Source organism: Platalea leucorodia, assembly GCF_965183815.1.
Source record: "Platalea leucorodia genome assembly, chromosome: 1".
NCBI classification, from domain to species: Eukaryota; Metazoa; Chordata; class Aves; order Pelecaniformes; family Threskiornithidae; genus Platalea; species Platalea leucorodia.
In genome coordinates this window covers 118,260,849-118,283,643 of record NC_138823.1, presented here as the reverse complement: position 1 = coordinate 118,283,643, position 22,795 = coordinate 118,260,849, and the positions used below count along the sequence as shown (strand labels likewise).

The window sequence follows — 22,795 nt, the reverse complement described above, 5'->3', positions numbered from 1 at the left end:
GACAGTTCATCTTTCTCACTGTTGAAAAACTAGGCTTTTTCTTGTGATGCTCCACTTCCTAGAACAATACCATATATCTTTTGAATATGTTTCCCTTCTCTTAATGGTCTACCTCCAAATTTACTTAAAGCAAGGAATCCATTTCCTAGTTGTTTAAATATAGTTGAGACACCCCACCACTACAACCAACTTCTGCCCATCCAAGAGAGGTGGACTTTGATCATCCATAGAAGTTTCAGTAGCTTTCTGAGTGGACTTCAAGTTTTTACAGCAAAAAGTTATACCTTTGTCCAGCCGGGAAACTTGACATAGGTGTCTTGAGGCAAGTCTGGAATCCCTCCAGGAATTGAAAGTCTACCAGTGTAAAAAGTAGGCGCTTCGTAACTCAGTGAATTGCCAACAAATCGCTTTGGTTGGTCAAGGTGGCCATTAATGTCATGGTTGACTGCTCCATCTACGTCTAGAGGATAGATTTCCCATTCAACAAGTGTATCTTGATCAAGAGTTAAATTTGAAACCAGACCCTAGGAGGAGGAAAGAAGTAAAAACCACTAAAAATAATATAATTACCTTCATGTTATTGAAGTTATTTGGCTGCAACTACAAATCAGTCAGGAATAAAAACTGAATCAAAGTACTTGCAACAGCTGCCAATCTGTGTATGAAAAAAACCAAGCATCTGCTCTTCACCAAGTTATAAGCTTTGCTTAAGAATAAAGTGTTTCATTTATTCTCTGTGAAAGATCTGTTCCTCTTCAAAGTTTTGAGCTTTCGCTGATGCCCCAGGTTTTTTTTCAAACTTTTTTCCCGTAACTGAAGATTTCTGTTTTGCTTTAACATGAACACGATTCCAAACCCTGAGGCTTAATAAAAAGCGGAAAGAGCATTCGATATCATAAGTTTGAGATACCATCAAGAGATTTGGTAACACTGAGTCACTAACCCAAGACATTAACCCGCACAATAGCGGAGAAAGCAGTATTTACTTCCTACAAATCTTCTACAGCTAACATACAGTATCATAAAATCAAGACACATACTTTGTGACCCTGATTCAGTGAAATACTTTAAGCTTACAGTCAGCTTCAAGCCCACAGAGTCTTGTTTCATTTCTATGGAGCCATGTGTGCAGCACACCAGGGTACTCGCACAACGAATGCAAAAGCAAGGTAAGGTCATGATTTAAGAGTGAAAGGTACATTAAGTTACCCCTGCACATGTCCTAATTGTGTTATAATAATAATTTCTAAAGTTGAGTTTCAGCGCAATGCAAGGGGTTGATTTTAAACCAATGCTGCTACATCCATATAATTGTTTGAATAGACCCTACATAGAAGCTGTTTTTCAGTGCAACTTAAGTTCTGTTGCAAACACCACATGTCAAACAGGAACAAGCAAAACCACATTTTCTATGGCCTTGGAGGGCTGATACTATGTTGTGTGTCTGTTCTGATGTCTAATAAGCATTGCACTGACTCCACAAGCCTCACCATCAGTACAAGCACTAATTGGTTTTCTCTACCTAAATGCTCACTTTACAGAACAGGAACTTATTTTTCTTATATCAAAATAAAATATCTGCACAGAGTTAAGTGGCAAAACTTTTCTATACAACCTAGACTTTACTCTGTCTAGCAATCAATTGAAGTAATGCAACATAACTTTAGCCCAAACTTTCTAACCTGCCTCCCTAAGTCCATCTTTAGGCACTACGAAGGGTATGATTTTCCAAATTAGATGAAGTGCCTACTAACCATTCTTACTGTCATCTGCATAAGAATATATATTCAACAGTCCAGACGTGGAGATAAATTTTCCATGTAAAACAAAGATATAGGTGGCCATGAGCATGTGAAAAAAAAAAAATAGAAAAAACAGAAACCACACTCTTCCTTCCTTTGTGTCTTTCAACAACAAGACTTAGATCAGCAGGATGTTTTAAAACCAAAACCCTTTTAAGATTCTTTCCCAAAAGCTAAATGCCTAGTTCCATTTCAAGCTCAAAAAAAGCGATAAAAAAACAGGCAAACAAAACCCAGAAAAGCCACCCTATTTGCTTAAAAATGTGAGGCTTCACAAGGCAGGAACCTCTTTCCCTAACGTTATTTTTGAAAGCACAAAATATCTAAAATGCAAGGTATAATTATTCACAGTTTTCAAAATCAACACAAAGAACAGCCTGAGGGAGGGATTCTATCGGAAGAAGCAATGCACATTTTCCAAAGCTACCTGAGAAGCTACCTGGAAGCATCCTGCTTTTAGAGGATTATTCTCACAATGCACGTCTACTAAACTTGCTTTCACTCTTAAATCTTTAAAAGGTTGAAACTCTGGTATAAGTGTGAATTTCAGCTCAACCACAGCAACACTGCACACCTCCCTAATCCAACCTCTAACCTTCTATTCTGTTACCTTAATTTAGCCCTAAGCACATAGGTTCCTTATCACCTGACCTCTTAATAAATAAATGTGATATTTCTGCTGCCTCTACATGAAGGAAAAACACTGGGGAACTAGTTGCCCTCTCTTGCCACTCAGATAAAGGCAAGGTACCTCAAAAAGACAGTATAAACAGAGTTGACACTCCTGCTGCCCACTGAATTTATATGCCACAAGCACACAGAACCCTCAGTTGCTGGTGCTTTTAATTCAGAGGCTTTCATACACCCCAAAAGTTCCCACATTTATTTAGGTTTGTTCCGATTAGGATTTAAATACCAGTATGCCTTCCAAAGTGTAAGACAGATAAAATTGCTTTTTGATATGGTGAAAGCTGTAAGCTACCAGCTTTGCAAATGCTGACAGTTATATTGCTTTGCCTTGACTAGAGTCTTAGCATAATTGGAAATACACCTAAAAATCCTCATCATTACACGCTATAGAATAACTGGTCAATGAGTCTCCTTTAAACCAAACTTCAGCTTCAATTATTCCATGCTGCTTAATCATGTGCCGCAAGTCGAGCAGGCGGGGGAGAAGACTGGCCTGGCTGAACAGAGAGCTTTGGCTAGAACTCAAGAAAAAAAGGAGAGCATACCGCCTTTGGAAGAAGGGGCAGGTGACTCAGGGGGATTACAAGGATGTTGTGAGGATATGCAGGGAGAAGATCAGAAAGGCGAAGGCGCAGCTGGAACTTAAACTGGCCACCTCCGTTAAAGACAACAAAAAAAGTTTTTATAAATATGTCAGTGACAAAAGGAGGGCCAGGGAGAATCTCCCTCCTTTGTTGGATGCAGAAGGTAACCTTGCCACGAAGGATGAGGAGAAGGCAGAGGTACTTAATGCCTTCTTTGCCTCAGTCTTTAATAGTCAAGCTAGTCATCCTCGGGGTTTTCAGGCCCCTGAGCTGGGAGATGGAGATAGGATGCAGAGTGAAGCCCCAGTTGTTGAAGAGGTGGCAGTCACTGACCTGCTCCTCCACCTGGATGCGCACAAGTCCATGGGGCCAGATGGGATTCACCCGAGGATACTGAGGGAGCTGGCAGAGGAGCTGGCCAAGCCACTCTCCATCATTTATCAGCAGTCCTGGCCAGCCGGGGAGGTCCCAGGTGACTGGAAGTTAGCAAATGTGACGCCCCTCTACAAGAAGGGTCGGAAGGAGGATCCGGGGAACTACAGGCCTGTCAGCCTGACTTCGGTGCTGGGAAAGGTCATGGAGCAGATCATCTTAAGTGCCATTACGCGGCACGTGTGGGACAGCTGGGGGATCAGGCTCAGCTAGCATGGGTTTATGAAAGGGAGATCCTGCTTCACTAACCTGGTCTCCTTCTATGACAAGGTGACCCACTTAGCGGATGAGGGGAAGGCTGTGGATGTTGTCTACTTGGACTTTAGTAAGGCCTTTGACACTCTCTCCCACAGCATTCTCCTGGAGAAGCTGGCTGCTCACGGCTTGGATGGGAGCACTCTGCGCTGGGTTAAAAACTGGCTGGACAGCTGAGCCCAGAGAGTGGTGGTGAATGGAGTCAAATCCAGTTGGCGGCTGGTCACGAGTGGTGTTCCCCAGGGCTCAGTGTTGGGGCCGGTCCTGTTCAACATCTTCATTGATGATCTGGATGAGGGGATCGAGTGCACCCTCAGTAAGTCTGCAGATGACAGCAAGTTGGGTGGAAGTGTCGATCTGCTGGAGGGTAGGAAGGCCCTGCAGAGGGACCTGGACAGGCTGGATCATTGGGCCGGGGCCAACTGCATGAGATTCAACAAGGCTCAGTGCCAGGTCCTGCACTTGGGTCACAACAACCCCATGCAATGCTACAGGCTGGGGGAGGAATGGCTGGAGAGCTGCCCGGCTGAAAAGGACCTGGGGGTGTTGGTTGACAGCCGCCTGAACATGAGCCAGCAGTGTGCCCAGGTGGCCAAGAAGGCCAATGGCATCCTGACCTGTATCAAGAATAGTGTGGCCAGCAGGACCAGGGAGGTGATAGTGCCCCTGTACTCGGCACTGGTGAGTCTGCACCTCGAGTACTGTGTTCAGTTTTGGGCCCCTCACTACAAGAAGGACATTGAGGGGCTGGAGCGTGTCCAGAGAAGGGCAACGAAGTTGGTGAAGGGTCTAGAGCACAAGTGTTATGAGGAGAGGCTGAGGGAGCTGGGGTTGTTTAGTCTGGAGAAGAGGAGGCTGAGGGGAGACCTTATTGCTCTGTACAACTACCTGAAAGGAGGTTGTAGCAAGGTGGGGATCAGTCTCTTCTCCCTAGTAACAAGTGATAGGACGAGAGGAAATGGCCTCAAGCTGCGCCAGGGGAAGCGTAGGTTAGATATTAGGAAAAACTTCTTCACTAAAAGGGTGGTCAAGCATTGGAACAGGCTGCCCAGGGAAGTGGTTGAGTCTCCATCCCTGGAGGTATTTAAAGAACGGATAGATGTGGTGCTCGAGGACGTGGTATAGTGAAGACTTGGCAGTGATGGGTTAATGGTTGGACTCGATGATCTTAGGGGTCTTTTCCAACCTTGGCGATTCTATGGTTCTATGATTCTATGAATCATAACCAATATATCCTTCTTTGGCAATGCAGACCGGCCCATCCTACTCATGGCAACACAAGTGTGAGAACAGGACATTTTGCCTACTGGAGATCTTGCAAGTCTCTTCCCAGTCTCTGTTTTCGTGATGGAACCGGATGCTGCAACAGGCCCAAACTCAACCAGAGTTTGTGATCTCATCAACTAGGCTACTCAAGATGCATACACATTTGGGCTTACTTTTTCCCCTACTTACAACCTTAAAAATCCTACTTCCTCACAGCATGTGTGCCTTTGCTTGATAACTGAATGGTACTGTTCAGGCACACGTCTTTCCTGTGATGTTTATCTGTCTCCAGCCTTTGCATCCAAACTAACCAAGAAACACTTTGGGCAAGGCTTAATTCTGCTCTGAGACACCTGTCACAGACAGAATTTAGATTGAGAGGAAACAGAAGCTTCTAATTTACCTGGCATCACCTTAGCACCAAAAGGCACCACAGTCACCAGAGAGCTATTAATCTGGACAGTCATTAAACACTTGACAAGCTTTCTGAACACCACCAAATCAATTTAGGCCAAGTCAAATCTAGCGGGTGTTTAAGACATTCTTGCAGTTAGGGGGTTGCAAATCTTTCTTAATTGTAAAGCTTTGTCATTACTTCATTAATACTTGTAACCCAGTAATATCAAAAACTAAAAAAATAGTGTGCTCTGGCACTGAACATGCCAGAAACACAAGACTGGCCTCAACAATACTCCTGTCTTCAGCAAATATCACACAGTGCTTGAGATCTCATGAAGTCTAAAACCAGGAAAGTTTCCTTTTTGCCCCTGCCCTTCCTAGTGTTATGTTAGTGGCATCGCCACTGTATTGGGTTTACGTGGCAAGGTTTTGGTAGCACAGGGGCTGCAGGGGTGGCTTCTGTGAGGAGAAGCCAGAAGCTGCCCCCATGTCGGACAGAGCCAGTTCCGGCCAACTCCAAAACAAACCTGCCGCTGGCCAAAGCTGAGTCCCTCAGTGATGTTGGTAGCACCTCTATGACAATATATTTCAGAAACGGTAAAACACACTGTGTAGCAGCTGTTGAGAGACGAGTGAGAAGAATGGGAGAGAAACAGCCGTGCAGCACCAAGGTCAGTCAAGAAGGAGGGGGAGGAGGTGCTCCAGGCACCAGAGCAGAGATTCCCCTGCAACCTGTGGTGAAGACCATGGTGAGGCAGGCCACTCCCCTGCAGCCTATGCAGGTCCACAGTAGAGCAGATATGCACCTGCAGCTTGTGGAGAACCCCACACCAGAGCAGGTGGATGTGCCCTGAACAAAGCTGCAGCCCATGGAGAGCCCACGCTGGAGCAGTCTCCTGGCAGGAACTGTACCCAGTGGAAAGGAGCCCATGCAGGAGCAGGTTTCCTGGCAGGAGCAGTGACCTTTTGGGGGAACCACACTGGAGCAGTCTGTTCCCGAAGGACTGCACCCCATGGAAAGAACCCATGCTGGAGCAGTTTTTGAAGAACTGCAGTCTGTGGGATGGACCCATATTGGAGAAGTTCATGAAGGACTCTATCCTGTGGGTGGGATGCCACGCTGTAGCAGGGAAGAGTGTGAGGAGGAAGGAGCAGCTGAGACAAAGTATTATCAACTGACCACATCCTCCATTCCCCATCCCCCTGCACCTCTCAGGGGAAGACGGCAGAAGAGTCAGGAGTGAAGTTGAGCCTGGGAAGAAGGGAGGGGTGGGGGAAAGGTGTTTTTAAGATTTGTTCTTATTTCTCATTTTCCTACTCTATCTAATTGGCAATAAATTAAATTAATTTCCCCAAGTCGAGTCTGTTTTGCCCATGACGGTAACTGCTGAGTGATCTCCCTGTCCTTATCTCAACCCACGAGCTTTTCGTCGTATTTTCTCCCTGTTCTGTTGATGGAGGAGGAGTGATAGAGTGGCTTGGTGAGCACCTGGTAGCCAGCCAAGGCAACCCACCACAGCCACTGATGCGAGGAGATGACAGTCCCACAGTGTAGCATGGACCCAGAAGCATTCAGAAGCTTTCTGATCATTATCTCTAACGCCTGATCAGTCAAATCTGAACTGGCAATTCTGCATGGTAAAGTGCTCATGAGACAGCCTTTCCTAGCCACACTGAAAATATTGCAAGGGTACGCTGCTGACAAATGAAATGGGACATGGGAAGAGATACAAAAGTGTATATATGTACATATACACACACACACACACACAACCCCAGGATTCACAAGCCTCAAAGCACAACCAAGATCTAGACCAATTTCCAACCCATTTTTGGAGTTTATCCGAACAGCTTTGCACATTTTAAAATGTTAGCTACAGGCTCAACTCAACCTGAAAGTCTTGTGGGCGACACTTTGGCTGACAACATAAGTGAACCAACAAAACAAATTTAAAAGATGTCTGTCAGTTTTTAATTCCACTTTGATTTTGGTGACTGGAAAAACTCAAATGAAAACTAGTGAGTAGTTACATTTTGAGGTAAAGTTACAGCTGTGTAATCCTGATCCTTTTGCTCTCTCTAACCCACTACTTTCTTTTTAACCTGTGGAAAAGAGGAAAAGCCACGACAATCCAGTAACTCAATTGATTTTACTTACCTTAAAGTCATTGTTGTATCTACCAAAGTTGACTCGGCCCATATTCTCTACCAAGATGTCCAGATTTGCTCCAGCCTTCCCAGTTATATTTATCACAAGTGATTTGTCCCTTTCAAGGACACCTTGAGGAACCTATACGAATTACACCAAGAGGAAGAAAACGATAACCATTGAAAACCAACAAACCCCTGTTATTTATCTCTTCAACTTGCATGAAGAAAAGAAAGGGGACAAAAGAAACAAACAAAAAAAGTAAAAAAAAAAAATTTTCCTTTCCTCCTTTTGTATGCGAGTGCACACACACACACACACACACACAAAAACTTGCTATGGCAATATTCACATTTCAGTACTTCAACTGGATGTGCTACTAGGCAGCATTTGTCTAACTGACACCATCTCTTTCCTTTGTTGAATTCAACTAACTCAATCAACGTTTAGAACCCTTGAGTTTTTGATGCACCTGATTCACAAAAAGCAAGTTCTCAAATTTAGTCTGGTGACTGAAAAGATTTTGGCAATATCACTGATTAAAAGGTTTCATCTTCCAATTAAGCTCGCATCAATATTTAGTTTTATTTATACCCATTCCCACAAGATAAGGAAAGAAGAGCTTGACCTGGACACAAAGGTGATGAGAGTCAGCACAGGTCAAAGAATAATTAAAAAATAGGCTATCAAAGTCTGTGAATTGATATTAATTCTCATTAAGCAGGAAAAAAACCCTGCTTAAGGGAAGAAAGATAATGTTCACATCCTGTACAATAAACTCCTTTTTTTTAACTTGTGGTCAGAAGCCAGTGTCATAAGGTAAGACATAGGCTCAGACTTCCACTTCGCCCCACCCTCAAAGGAAAAAAAGAGAAGAATTAAAAAAAAAAAAATTTCTATGGAAATACTGTAGAAAGCCACCAAGCATATATATTATTAATGTACTTCATGAACTTGCAAGTAAACCCTTCTTCTAGTTTTTTTTTTCACTGAAGTCATTAATCTGTACCAACATTTAAATATCTTGAAAATCGAAACAATTACATTTTCCTTAGAAATGACAGTCATATTTTCTGAAATATGAACATTTATTATGAATCAACTGTATACTTCCTTAATTCCTAGATTTGATTAAATAAGATTAAATAATAAAGTTGTTTTGGTAAGCTGGAGAAAGGAGAAGGAAAAAACAATACAGACTGTATCCATGACTTTTGTGAAGGCCACTCATAACAGAAATGAATACCAGCAAACAATGTTTACCCCATTGACAGAGACATAGGCACGATCATGGACTCCGTTTAAAGGTGAAGACAGTTGTGTTGGCTCCGTGCAGTTTTTTGGAAGCGTAGTTCTGTACAGTACAAACCCAAAATACTAAGAAAAGAAAAAGGAAAGAAACCCAAACAGATTAATGAACCAAGTCATTCCATAGCTTCAGTTCAGTTCATGAATTAGAAATATCCCACATTCCTGCCTTGACACTCAGATTGAAACATTAACTTTCTTTCACTTCAGATAGCATCTATCAGAGATACCAGCTTCAGATTAGAGTTCACTTTGACCTTTAAGTAATGAGTGTAAATTCCACAGAGTTTCCATTTTTAAATGTTTCATCAGAACATTTACGTAACTTTAAAAGATAAGGGTCTTAGCTATGGAGGTATTTACTTAATAAAAACAAAGCAGTTAATGACCAACAGTATTATTTCTTCATTAAAATCAATGAAAAGATAGCTGGAAAATCCCTTCATAACTGCATTTATATAACAACCTTGAAAGTACACTTGTCGCCCAGTGCCCATAAATTGACACAGTCGTCAAGTCAATATGATCTATTTTAAAAACTACCTGATTTACATCAGGAACATTTTGGAATATTTTTCACTAAGTTCCCCATCAGGAAAGAAAAAAAAAGGTCACAGTCATTGGATTTGTTCTTATCACAAAGTGAAACACAAATTAAAAACAAGTCAAAAAATGCATTGTCTCTCTCACAGTAGCCACAAAACCATTTATCTTCGAGACTTGGATTAGAACATAACCCTGGCAGGAAGAAGTGAGAGTAAACCATTTCCATTCTGCTATAATTATTATATTTGCATTACATTTGCAACAAGATGCCCAGAAAGGGGGCGGGAGGGCAGGCAGGGGAGGGAAAGAAAAAAGCTCCACTGGCTGTCCTCTTCTCTCAGGAGTTTTCCTAAGCAGAGTACTAATGGTGGGAAGGCCAGAGGACAAAAGAGAAAAGCCCACTACATCCAGCTACAACGTACTACCTGCAGCTTCTCTCACATCTCTTTATTAGTGGGTTGGAAAACAAAAATCTGAGCTTTAAACCCCTACTTGACTAATGCCATATCGCAGGCATCTGCTGAACTGCTCCCCCGCCTCTTCTCCCTCCCCCAGCTACTACCACCATCACATTGTCTCCAAATAGTTTATTTTAGCTGCAGGCAATTAGCACCCATGCTCCAGTCTGCAAAATTCGGCACAGAAGTGATCAAGGAGCCATGGAAAGAGTCCCTCAGCAGCGAGGGAAAGATCTTTGACTGTGAGGGAAGATATGGAAAGTCATCAAAATTGACAGGGAAACTGATGCATAGACAGAGAGGGAACATAGGGGAGAGTGGGAGTCAGCAGAAGCCACAGGAAAACGCAGAGAAAGGTATTTTTCCTATCTCAACCAGCGATAGGGGTGAATGACCTCGACAGCGTGTTGCAACAGCTCCAAGAGGTTGCTCCCAAAGGTTTCTCCCACCACATTCTCTTGCCTCACCATACATGTAGTCAAAGAAAAGGACTACAAATAAGGAGGAGACCCACAGAAGCGTCAAACTGATTGTATTCCCCAATCTCCAGGCTCCCGACTTGTATGAGAAAGCAGTGTCTCAGCCACTGTGCTCACTCTGATAGCAGGTAGGGAGAGCCAAAGAAAAAACAGGATAAGGAAAATTAATGGTGAAGAAAAAGATGGATAAAAAAAAAAATCTCTTAAGAACCTGAAAATCCATACTTCAGAGAGGAGAGAGATACAGGTGAAAGCCTGGACAGCATACATACCTACATTCATGGAAAGAGGAAAACCTCGGGTGCAAAACAGGAGCACTGTGGCATATGGAAAGGTCTCCAATGCAAAAATCCTGGACACCTTTATAATACCACTACTTCTGGGCTGAGATAAGGTGTAAGACACTGGACATAAGGAGAGTCATACCACAGAGTGTTGTTCAAATAAACTTTACAGAATTACTGTGAAGTGCCTACTGAAGGAATCCTCACCTGCTTTAGCTGAACAAAGGTTAATGGGTAAGTGCTTTTCACTGGTCCCGCAGGTGACAGCCTGTCAAGAACCTCCACCACAGTGCCCGCCTGCAGCATAGAAAAAGCAGATATATGAAGGTCAGTAAATTCCAATCCAAATATAACAGCTTGCATATCCAGCCACCTAGCCAGCCAGCTGCAGCTGTCCAGAAAGCAAGTCTTAAGCCCTTACATCATCCTTACAGAAACTTTAATAATACAATACAGTACAGAGAACTGATAAGCCCTGAAAGAAATATGCTACATGTGGAGCAATGTTTTAAAAATCCAGATGTTTTAAATTTGCCATGCATTCATAAAAATAAAAGTGACCCTTTATTATTTAATGAGAACTAACCCAGGAGTTTCTCACAGAAGTTTTATAAACAAACACAGCTGCTCTGGACAATTAATACGAAACAACTACATTATCTAAATTTTGCTCAATTATACTTACAATCAAGCTAGGGAAAATGCCACTGATTTCCAGTGAGTTACTCTGGAATCACTCTGAGCTAAGTAGGGATACAATCTGGTTCCATCAAGACTTATCCAAGATGAATTTACCCTACTTAGTCTTAAATAATTTTAGAAACCCTAAGGCTGTAATTCAGTCCAGTAGCTGGACTGATTTTAGTGAGACTGGGAGCAAGGTTTAGGCTAGTCACACGCATAAGTACCTTGCTGAATAAGAACTTACATGTGTACAATTAAATTGCCTTTTGTTGCCACCTGCAATTTCCTTTTGAGATTATAGAGTTTTCTGCTCATCTACAATTCTAAGTCCACTATCAATTTTATTTTAGTCAAGATGCACACAGTAAGCCTAGTGTCTTACAAGGTCAAAAAATCAACTGCATTCATATTTTTCATGCAAGATGTCAGTCTGTTTCACCAGAAGTATTGTCACTGTTCAGTGGTAATTACACATCAGACATTCAAAATATTTCTCAAATGCAGATTTACTTTCAAATGCTTGAGAAAAAAAAAAACAGTAAAAAAAATTAGGCATTTAAAAATCATGTAGAACTGTATACTACAAGAGCATTCACAGCAATACAAACTTCTAAAGCTACTTCAATAAGTAATACTTCAGAAGAACTGAATTTTTGCAGAGCAGACATGAAATTCAGCAGTGCTGAAAAATTATGTATTAAAACGTACATCACTTTGTGAGAAATTCTGTATGTGACAGAAGTCAGCATGAATCATCTATGTACACACAATTACTTCTTCAGTATAGTACTGGTTTTGGCTGGAATAGAGTTAAACTTCTTCATAGTAACTTTATGGGGCTATGTTTTGGATTTGTGCTGAAAATAGTGCTGATAATACAGGGATATTTTAGTTACTGCTGAGCAGTGCTCACACAGAGCCAAGGTCTTTTCTGCTTCTCACCCCACCCCACCAGCGAGGAGGCTGGGGGTGCACAAGAAGCTGGGAGGGGGCACAGCTGGGACAGCTGACCCCAGCTGACCAAAGGGATATTGCACACCGTATGACGTCATGCTCAGCAATAAAAAGCTGGGGGAAGAAGGAAAGGGGGGGATGTTCGGAGTTAGTGTTTTGTCTTCCCAAGTAACCGTTATGCATGATGGAGCCCTGCTTTCCTGGAGATGGCTGAACACCTGCCTGCCGATGGGAAGTAGGGAATTAATTCCTTGTTTTGCTTTACTTGTGTATGCAGTTTTTGCTTTACCTGTTAAATTGTCTTTATCTCAACCTACAAATTTTCACACTTCTACCTTTCAAATTCTCTCCCCCATCCCACTGGGGGAGAGTGAGCAAGTGACTGTGCGGGACTTAGCTGTCTACTGTGGTTAAACCACAACAAGCAGGTAGACATAGGTCTAAATGGACTTTTGAAATGAGCTTATCTCAACTCTTTAGCTAGGAACAAGAAAGAAAAAGGAGGCCATAAGTATACAAAGGGTAATGCCATCACCAGCTGGAGGCTGGGTCACCCTCGCTAGTCCATAGATAAGCATGTTCACCCTGGTAAGAACGCTGTCAGTCAAACGATGGCTTGCAAAATTTTGATGAAAGTAGTTTGCTCTTATGTTCTTAGTTTAAGCATTGTACCTAAAATAACATTCAGCTTTTGTAAAGTTCTCCAAATGCTCTAGACTGCGTATGTGCTCCATTCCTTACCTTGTGCTCCTCCAAGGGAGCCAGTAATGTTAAAGCAATATGCAGGACTTGGCAGGCCACAGGAGAGACTGAACTGCCAAGTCCTGTGTAACAGCTGTGAAGCAAGAGATGAGTATCTTTGCACAGACACTGACAGAGCTGATTTATAGAACTAAAAAACAATCCTATGAGCATTAATAGTCTTGGCCCCAGGTGGACAATGAAATTAGAAATGAATGTAAGTGGGATTAAGATGCACATGGTCACTTGAATGAGCTACTAACTGGCCATAAGTGCTGCTTTGTGCCTTGCTGAACTGAGTATTAGCAGCTGGTACATATGCCTGTTTGACTTTTTTTTTTAAGTTCCTGCTACCAAGGGGGCTTCTGTTCTGAATACAGGTCGACCACATATGACTCACTTATGGACTGGGCTGGTAGAAGCTTGTTTCTTTGAAACTTCAACAGATTTTGTTCAGCTTTTCACTCTTAAGTGGTGCGTACAAAAAAAAAAACAAAAAAACAAAAAAACAAGCTGCAAGCTCCTGTTGACTGCTACCTACAGGACAATTGGTATCAGAATAGACGCTTAACAGTAATTTTTAAAATTACAAATACTGTCAAGAATTTTTAAAAACTCAACCTGTAGAACAACAGATGACTACTAATAAAAACAGCAATACTTTTTCATCCTCCAGAGCAAGGTCTTCAAAACCAAAGCGTAAGATCAAGCATGAAAAAAAGAAACAAAATAGCTCCAACAGGAATGATATCAACTACTGGCAGCATCCTGTTTGCTTAACCTCTTTCTACCCCCAACTCATGTCAGCGTTGCCTGCTACTTGCTATTGCTTGAGCTCTCTACATCCCAAGAACTGAGTACAACTCTAGAACCTACGAGTCTGCAAGTTGCAGTGCTGGGACAGGCATTTCCTTGTGACCAAGCACTTCTCAGGGCCCTCCAAGTGGTCACCAGAACTACCTCCTGCTCACAAGCCTGCACAGGCACGCAGACAGATCGCAAGCACTGAGATTCATTAACTTCCCTCTGGAAAGGATGCTCCCCACATTCTGGGTCTTAAACCCCTAAACCCTGTCATCTTACGTTTCTTGAGCCCATCTATTGCTGTTCTGCCTTTGCCTGCCCTCATTCCTCATCTTCAACACTTCCCTTTTGCATCTATGCAATAAGATTTTTTTCCGTATTGCCTGCTTTCCTGTCTTCTGCTCTTCTGTAGCAATGTCAGTGTCCCCAGTACCTTTTAATAAATTACCTTTTTTTCCCCACCCAGGAGAATTCTTTAAAATAATTCAATAGCTCAAAATGAACAACTGCCTGATCAGGGAACAGCAGGGGAGGTTTTTTTTTTGTTGTTGTTGGTTTTTTTTTTTTATTTCTTTTTCCTCCCCAACTAGCCTGGGTTTCCCAAATATTTTCATCTAGGGCAACCTATTTGCACACCTCCAAAAAACAGCAAATATGACAAGCAGCACTGCTAAGGGCAAAGATCTCTTTTCCTCGAGTTTAGGTCCTGAGTAGCTGATCAGGTACTTAAGGAATGACTTGTCACAGAATATCTTGTGGGAAAAAAATAGAGAACAGCCTGCTCTGGTTACATGTACCTCTGTAAAGTACACCATATGACTCCTGAAAATACCCTGGAGTCTCCCTCTTCCTTTCTGCAAAAGTGTCAAGGGAGTTGGTTCACGGCAGTAGATTCAATGCTCGGCATAGCAGACTGACTGCTGGACCTCAACTGCACAGTGAAGCTTCACATAGTACCTGTTTTAGCACTGTCACTGCAAACGATAGGGCTGGGAAGTTTACTATTGCCAAAGCTAAGTCTTAACATTCAGAATATTCCCTCTCTGATATTCACTCAAATACATTCAGGCTTCTCCACACAACAAGGTGCACTGAACCTGGTGCCAGCAGGGGCTAGAATGCATGACCGCACTGGGAGGACGGCTTTGGCTGGGACGGTACAAACCCTCTGTGATCTGAGACTCATCCTGTGTTGCAGTGTAACCAAGCAGAGAATTAAACTGCTGCTGAAGTTAAGCAGTGGGTTCACAGAGCAAAAAGCAGCCTTCTTCCCAGAAAACGATTCTAGAGGCTTTCAGTGCAGATGGCAGTATATGTAAAGGCAATGACGGGAACCTCACACCTGGCAGTTTAGACATGCCATCTGGATTCCTAAAACTGCTGGGTGGAGAGTAAAACACCTCCTCTCAAAAAAGCAGGGAGTATAGAAGGTGAGAAGGTGCAGGAACAGGGCTCCCAGTGCGATGGCCAGGTCAAAACTGCAATATTTGAGCAAGTTTAGTCATCTGACTCCTCCTTTGTAAGACAAGTGTCTGGGCCAGGCACCCTGCAGCATTCATTTCTTGAAGGCATGAAAGAGAAAGCTCATCGTTCTAGTAAAATTGGACAGCCCTATCTGAGAGTCATGAACCATACAAAGATGGGAGAGTCAAAATCTGATTTCTAGGCTCCCAAATGCTGGCAACCTATCACAGCAGTAGAAGTGGTGGGTGTACTGATAATGGTACATAATTAGTCACTACCAAATATAAGCCAGTTCAGTGAAACTTCATATGGCAACCTCTGCCCTAAAAGGTCTGAAGATACTCAAAGGTTGTTGAAAATTATATGGATCTCTTTCAACTTCACTGGTGAACCACTTTATACAAAAAGTATTTCTGCCCACCACTTGAGTGGGATGACTTGAAAACGCCTGCAAAGCCTTATCACTACCAAATTTTGCAATGCTTCAGCTGCAGTACATAACAGATCAGATACATTGCTGATGGGAAAGGTGGCTGCCAAATTAAAAGTACAAAGTCTAAAATTAAAGCATTATGAATTACAGTATCCAGTACACCAACTGCAGTAATCCTCCACCTCAAAACAACTTGTCTGTGCCCAGCAGAATGAATGTAGCCAAGTTCATACCTGTTGTCTCTTCCATCCCCCCTTAAACCATCCTCTATACTCACTGCAGAAACCTAGTTCTCAGCTGTATTTCACAGAAAATTGTCACTGGTCCTAAAATGATGGTGCTATAGACAAACCCCAGCTACACCACTGTTGTCAGACAGGATATAGCAAGGCTGGGTTCTGCCTGCTAGGTTCTGCATGCTTTTCCCTCGGCAGGAAACTAATTTAATTTCTCTCATCAGCTACAGATTTTCACAAATCTTGTAAGAAATGTTTCAATAAAATTTGAAAGTCCTATTGATAAATGTTCCATATTCAAAATTCAAACACCTAGAAGTATTTAAAAGATACATATATCTTACCTACTGCTTCTACTTCAGAGGCATCACCAGCTACAAAAACATGTTTGACATAGCTCTCATGCTAGCATTCCCCCCGCTACATTACTCATACGTGAGTTCTTACACAACTATGATTCTGTTGTGTTAGTAATAATATTAATTTTAGCATAGTAAAACTTCAGGCACATCCTGCATATTGTAAAAATTATCTTTTTATATCCAGATAACATACATTTTCTCATTTTCCACCATGGGCATGATTCCTAACTCCCAAGCACTGCTCCCTCCTTCCTGAAAGTTTGCTTTCAAGGCCTTCCTCTTTATTTTGTATGATATCTAGAGACTGCCATGACACCCTCATAAACATGTTTTGCAAAAAGCAAACATACAGCATTACGGAAAGATACACAGCATATTACAGATGTTAATTTACCTTCTGCAAGCAAACCTTCCCGTATGCAAATTTGGGTGTTGTTGGAGGGATGAGACCTTCTGGTAACTGCTTATACTAGAGAGGGAAGGAAGAAAGACACACAAAAAACTTAAATACAAACATGCTTTAACTGAATTCTCACTTTCCACTTAACAACTTAAAAAAGTAGAACTTCGGCTAAAAGTAGATAAATCTCACTGTGCTAAAGGATTACAGCTGCATCTAGTCTAAGATGAAGCTTAAAAAAAAAAAAACAAAAAACAAAAAAGCATATCTGACGATCACCTATGGTAAACAATTTTTAATAACTATTCAACTCGAGGTAATGGTAAAAAGCATAACAAACAAACGAGCTGCCAAAGAATCACAGTGCCCTTGGAGCCCTCCTGTGGCTAGAGCTTGCATTACTGTCTTCTACAACCCTCCTGCAGTCGCCTCCTCAGTCCATGGGAGCTTGAGACCTTTCCAAGTCTGTAGGGCAGTATTTCCACCTGACCTTCCTTAGTAGCACTTCCATATGGGAATTATTAGCCTCTTGTGCCTTTCCTTTCAGTGTTACTATACTCCATCACCACCTGCTAATCCATAACTGCCTGGGCTGATTTCTTTGAGAAGCAGGCCTTGAGACCACAGCCTCCTCCACAGCTCCAGGAACCCTTGAGGTCCCATTGTTAGCTTCCCTCCTGGTCTAGACAACTGCCCAGTCAATCATAGGGAAACATGACAAGGAAACACGCTGACTGCCAGGCTATTTCTATTTACTTCTTGCCCTATATCTCTAGGAAGAACCACCTGAGATAAGCAGAGAGAAGGGGTGAAGGATGTCTACCACTTCCTTGGACACCTTTGAGGAGTGGCAAGTCTAGACAGTGGCTTTCTGCCCCATACCCTAGCCTCCTCCTTTCTGAGCCTACAACCTTCTTTTCTCCTTGCCATCATCCCCTTCTCCCTTTCCTGCCATTACTTGTCTCCTGTAATGTTCACTCTTCCTACGTGTTCTTTCATTTACTGAATGTGGCCCTGTCTGCATGTTATAGAGAAAAAAATTTCTGCAGACAAGATACTCATCTGATCAAGCAATCTAAGCCTACATTTTAATATACATGCATAAATGGCCGCCCTTGTGACGGCTACCTTAATCTGCACATTCAGTGACTTCTGAGTGCTTACTTTGGCAGCTCCTAGTTGTTTTTTTAATTAAATCTGGTGGGGGGCTGGAAGGGCACTTTTCTTAAGAGATTCTACTTTGATTTCAGAAAAACTATATTCACCCAAGAGAAGAAGTCAAAAGTAGGAAATTTCAGCCTAGATAGTAAAAATTAGAGAATGCTGTCAGCAATTGAAAGAAGCTGTAGACTGAAACCCTTCTTTATTACATTTATTAACTGAAGGAAACAGTAAAGGAAAATTATAACATGTTAGCCTTGTAGCACAGCTAATATGTCGAACTCAGTCCTTAGTTACACGCAACTTAATTTTCTTCATCAGCTCCACCGCAAACTGCAACTGAATAGATTGACTGTTACAGGTTCAGAACCCACAGCAGAGACAGGAAAACTTCACTGAGATCCTATGGATATGGAAGGCAAGAGATAAACCACACCAAAAGAAAGCTGTGCCATGACCCAACACACCTTAGGTTATACTGAACACTTCAGATCTTATCAAAGCTATCTCAGTGCACTAGAACACTGCTTACATTTCAGATAGGGATCTTGCCTTGAAGAAAACAACTAAAAAACAGAAAGTCTGGGAATTTTTCTGGTGAGAAAAGCTGTATCAAGACAGGAGGTTCCCCTTGAAAGGCTATCAAAATTATCCCATCAATGAAAAGCTGAGAGATAATGGAGAAATTGAAGAAAATCATCCACAGCAGGCCTTCTACAGGTATGGAGATAAAGGCGTGCTCAGCCCTAGAGAAAGTGTAATACAGTTTTGGGAGACCTACTCCCATCACAAAATGTCTTCTAGTGAATAGGAATGTTGCTGGCATGCAACAGGACAGCGAGTACAAGCCTGAGCCTTGGGATTCCCATGGAATCTGTGTTTTAAGCCTCATCTGAACAGCCTCCAATGCAAGGCTATTCAAAATCCAGATACAGGCTCCATGTTTCACTTCAGTCTCCAGTTTGTAGAGATACTGTGCATTTTTACAGCAAAGGCAAAGCTGGTCCCACCCACTAGCTACAGTTTGTGGCATCACAAAAACAAGATGTGTTCATTTGTATAAGCATGCTCTTTCTCACAGAGGCCCAAAACCACAACACGAAGCTTGGGATACAGGCAGCCAAAGCACTAAGCTGCAGTGCCTATCAGGCTGACATCGAGTGACAAGCCTGAGCCGACTGAATGGCTGATCGACGCTGCAAGGGAAAAGCTCTCTTCACTCCTCCTCAATCTCTACTCCCAGCCAAACCCCCTCCTGCCTCCCTCTCCTCCCCTTGTGCCAGCAGTGGCTCTCATCTAACTGAGCCAGCCAATTCAGCTTACTGACCTTGAGCTGAAAGAAAAAAAATGCAGCAAAAAAGAAGAGCTGAATCATTTTGGTGTCAGACCTGCACCTGTATCCCCAACTCTGAAAGGAAGGAGGGAGCCATCAGGACAGAAAGGATAGCCAGAGAGGTGCAAGATCTTTCCCCTTTTCGAACAACAAGGTTGGCCTAATCACCTTGTTCTACTTCACTTCCCTCACCTGCAGAAAATGGTAAATTCAGAAGTAACTTATGCCAACACAAGAGCGAGAGAGTTTGCAGTACACCAGGGTGTTTCAAAGAACCATTCTAAATATGTCCTAGGGACACTCACCATACCAATGACTTCCCTCAAGGCAAAATATTTTTCTGTCAGATCCCCTGCTTCACTCAGTGGAGCATCATAGTCATAACTAGTGGGCTGTGGCATATAGGGCATATTAGCACCTAAAAGAGGGGGGGAAAAAGCAATAGAAACAGTGAAAGAGTTGGTTTTTTTCCAAAGGTATTAACTTTCAGAATTCTTTCCAATCACAGCCAGACTCTGCTACATTTTTAGATTCAATGTAGGCCTTGGTATTTGGGATTTGGCATAGAGAAACTACTCCTGATGGAGGACAATGTCCCTCTGAGCTCACACTGCTCTGTTATACAGTCTTCAGAAATATTCTGAAGACAAACAAATTTATTCATGTTTCAACTGTTTCACAGGACTGAGTGAAGCAGAAGTAGCCATTGCAAAGATAAATACCATCTGGCTTTAGTACAACATGCTGGCAATAGACAGAGAACAGCTAGTGCAGCCATCTTTTGCCACGTGAAAGCAGGCATGGCTTATTCTTTCACAGAATACATTACTACCTAATTCATAAACAGCTCCCCTACGTCATTAGTATCATTTAAATAATTTCTTACCGTTCCAATAGGCAAAGTTAGTCCCACCTATAAACATGTACCTAAAAAGGAAAAAAAGCCATCCACTTAAATCAGGTTTTGCTGAATTGGGAAAAAAAAAATCCCCCCCAAATTAACCTCTACTGAACACACACTTACAGGTTAACGTTAGCACCACGTGCCAGGATTTCATTAAGTGTTTTAGCTATAGTTTGTGTGGGCACAACAGAATGACGGTGCCCCCAGTGATCCAACCATCCAGTATAAAACTCAGAATTAACCTGAAAGGGAGGAAGGGCAAAAGAGGAAGGGAAAACATGAAGAGGGAACAAGAACAGAATGCAATGTGATTTAAGGCTACTAACTGTAAAAAGGAAGGAAAAAAGACACCTTGACTCATTTGAGCCATTTTTAAACTACTATAAATACAGCAAAGTATTTACTTAGTATACTAAGTCACTCCTATTCAGCAAATTACTGGTCAAAGAAACTAAAGGATTGTTTCAATAATTTTATAGGAACACTTTGAAAATAATTGCTTAAGTAGCAAAGAGCATGGATTTCCTTGGAACCTGTCAACATGAACGTGTTTCAGATGCCTGGCATTCAAACAAACAATGGAACCAATACAATCTCTGCAGAATAGCATACGTAGACTAGATGTAATGCAAAACAAACCGTTCAAATACTCAAATTGCATTCTAAACAATTTCACAGCACAGAGATAATCTTGTGCCCTCAACAGGCCTTCTCCCTTTGTCAAAATGGCTTCCCATGATCTCACATCCCATTATAGCTTGTGTAAAACCTCTGGGGTAGCTGAAAACAGGAAGCAACTTCTAACCTGCCCTTTTAATTTTGCTTTTAACTTCCACCCACACATGTACCTCACTAACTCATCTAATCATACTTACTGTTTCCGCTGCTTTGTAAACATTTGTCTTAGCAAGGAAAAATACTGAAAGAAAATCAATACCTTTTGAGACTAAAAAAGTATTTGCAGAACAGCAGTTAATGTGGATTTGACAAACACACAGAGAAGATCCTCTGTTCAGTTTTTCTGACTGACTTGGAAATTATGTCTTTGTAAACACGTCCCTAAAACCGTCCAACATACTGTTGTCAATTCCTCTCTTATTAACCACTGCAAGATTAGGAATGATACAAGAAATTTAAATGAAGAGACATACCAAAGGGCCCATAGGTTCACTGCTCCTTTGAGCTAAGAATGCTGCTGTGACATTGCCACCTACAAGCAGACAGAAATAAAATTGAGTTGCTACATCCATGACTAAGTCCTTCATTTTACTGAAATAGGTGTCTTATCTCCCTTCCAACACCTAGGAAAAATCCAAACAAGAAAGTTACTTCAAAAAACACAGAAATCAATACCTTTGATTCCAGTGTTTAAGTTCCAGAGCTTATTTAAAATATATACATACATGTATGCATGCATGCATGTCTGTGCTTTTGAGATACATCTTCTGAAAACCCAGCTGTTCTCAGGAATGACGTCCTGGCACCAGAAACTCTGAGATGCGTCAGAATAGCTACCTAGTCATTGGGAAGTACAGGCCTGAGGTTGTGGTACCAAGACTATGCGGAAGAACAGAAGCCAGGCAGCCTCTAAAGCGGAGTTTCACTTCTGATCGCTCCTAGTGGCTCAAGCCATAGGGACTGGAAATAACTACTTCCATAAGTAGCTCACCATCTCATGAAGGAGTTCACTATTTCAATCTAATTGTAAGAAAACAGATTCCTGCTAAGCACACATCTTTGACTGTAGAAAGAATAATGTACAAAAGAGGCCACGTGTAAAAAAATACAGAAAGATCTACCTTGGAGTTTGTTTCGTGTGCTTTAAGCCTATTTTGCCAATTCCGTGCAGTATACGAACACTTATATCATTAACTCTCCTCTTCTATCAAAAGGGCACTTTCTGAACACACTATGGTTGCTTAGTAACCACTAGTTTAGAAAGAAATTAACTACAAGGGCTGGATCCTCAGACAGACAGAAGACATTAAAAAAACACCAAACCAAAACAATAACAACAAAAAAACCAGCATCAAAAAATATATTTAAAAAAACCCCAATGGAATCAATGCCAACTATTACCGCTAATTTTTAGGAGGCATGCACTATGAGCAGTATAAATCGTTTATTCATGATTTCATGATGCGAGGAAGCGATTATGACTCTCTAACTTTGTACCTGTGGGTGATTCTTGTACGTTTAAGAGTACATCAAATATATCTAAATGCCAGGGAGTTGAACTCGATGATCCTTATGGGTCCCTTCCAATTTGAGATATTCTATGATTCTATTACCCCATTTAAACAAAGCCATCAGGTTTGTCAAGCAGTCAAGTCAGCTTGTCCTGCCACAAACACACACAACAGAATTTTTTGGTAACAAACCGCAGTCTCCAACCTGGGGCAAAGTCCACTGTTGCATAAAGACCCTGAAGAGCTCCACATCTCAAGTGAAATGGGCTTGCACCATCAGTTGTGAACAGTACCACCTCATCCCCAAGATGCTGGCGAAAGAGCTTCAGAAGGGAACGCAGATAGTCATAGTCGCAAGCGAAGTAGCTTCCATACTCATTCTCTACCTGCACAGTAAAAGCAAGTCAGTAAAGCAGTGACCAACTTCAGTCTGCATCTGATACCAAAAATGGGAAGCCCAAATCCAACCATCCTCTTC

The 22,795-nt window shown here is 42.0% G+C and overlaps 1 protein-coding gene across 1 annotated transcript in view; it reads right to left on the bottom strand.

The window, feature by feature from the left end:
* The window catches only part of GLB1 (galactosidase beta 1), a 49,211-nt gene that overhangs the window by 4,084 nt on the left and 22,332 nt on the right, over nucleotides 1-22,795 (bottom strand). Inside the window, exons 6-15 of the mRNA XM_082307431.1 lie at nucleotides 22,523-22,703; nucleotides 21,280-21,338; nucleotides 20,249-20,370; nucleotides 20,111-20,151; nucleotides 19,530-19,642; nucleotides 16,725-16,799; nucleotides 10,860-10,949; nucleotides 8,841-8,954; nucleotides 7,587-7,718; nucleotides 285-524 (exon numbers count right to left, since the gene is read on the bottom strand). Coding sequence (XP_082163557.1) covers nucleotides 285-524; nucleotides 7,587-7,718; nucleotides 8,841-8,954; nucleotides 10,860-10,949; nucleotides 16,725-16,799; nucleotides 19,530-19,642; nucleotides 20,111-20,151; nucleotides 20,249-20,370; nucleotides 21,280-21,338; nucleotides 22,523-22,703 — 1,167 coding nt within the window. The remainder of the gene's footprint in view (nucleotides 1-284; nucleotides 525-7,586; nucleotides 7,719-8,840; nucleotides 8,955-10,859; nucleotides 10,950-16,724; nucleotides 16,800-19,529; nucleotides 19,643-20,110; nucleotides 20,152-20,248; nucleotides 20,371-21,279; nucleotides 21,339-22,522; nucleotides 22,704-22,795) is intronic.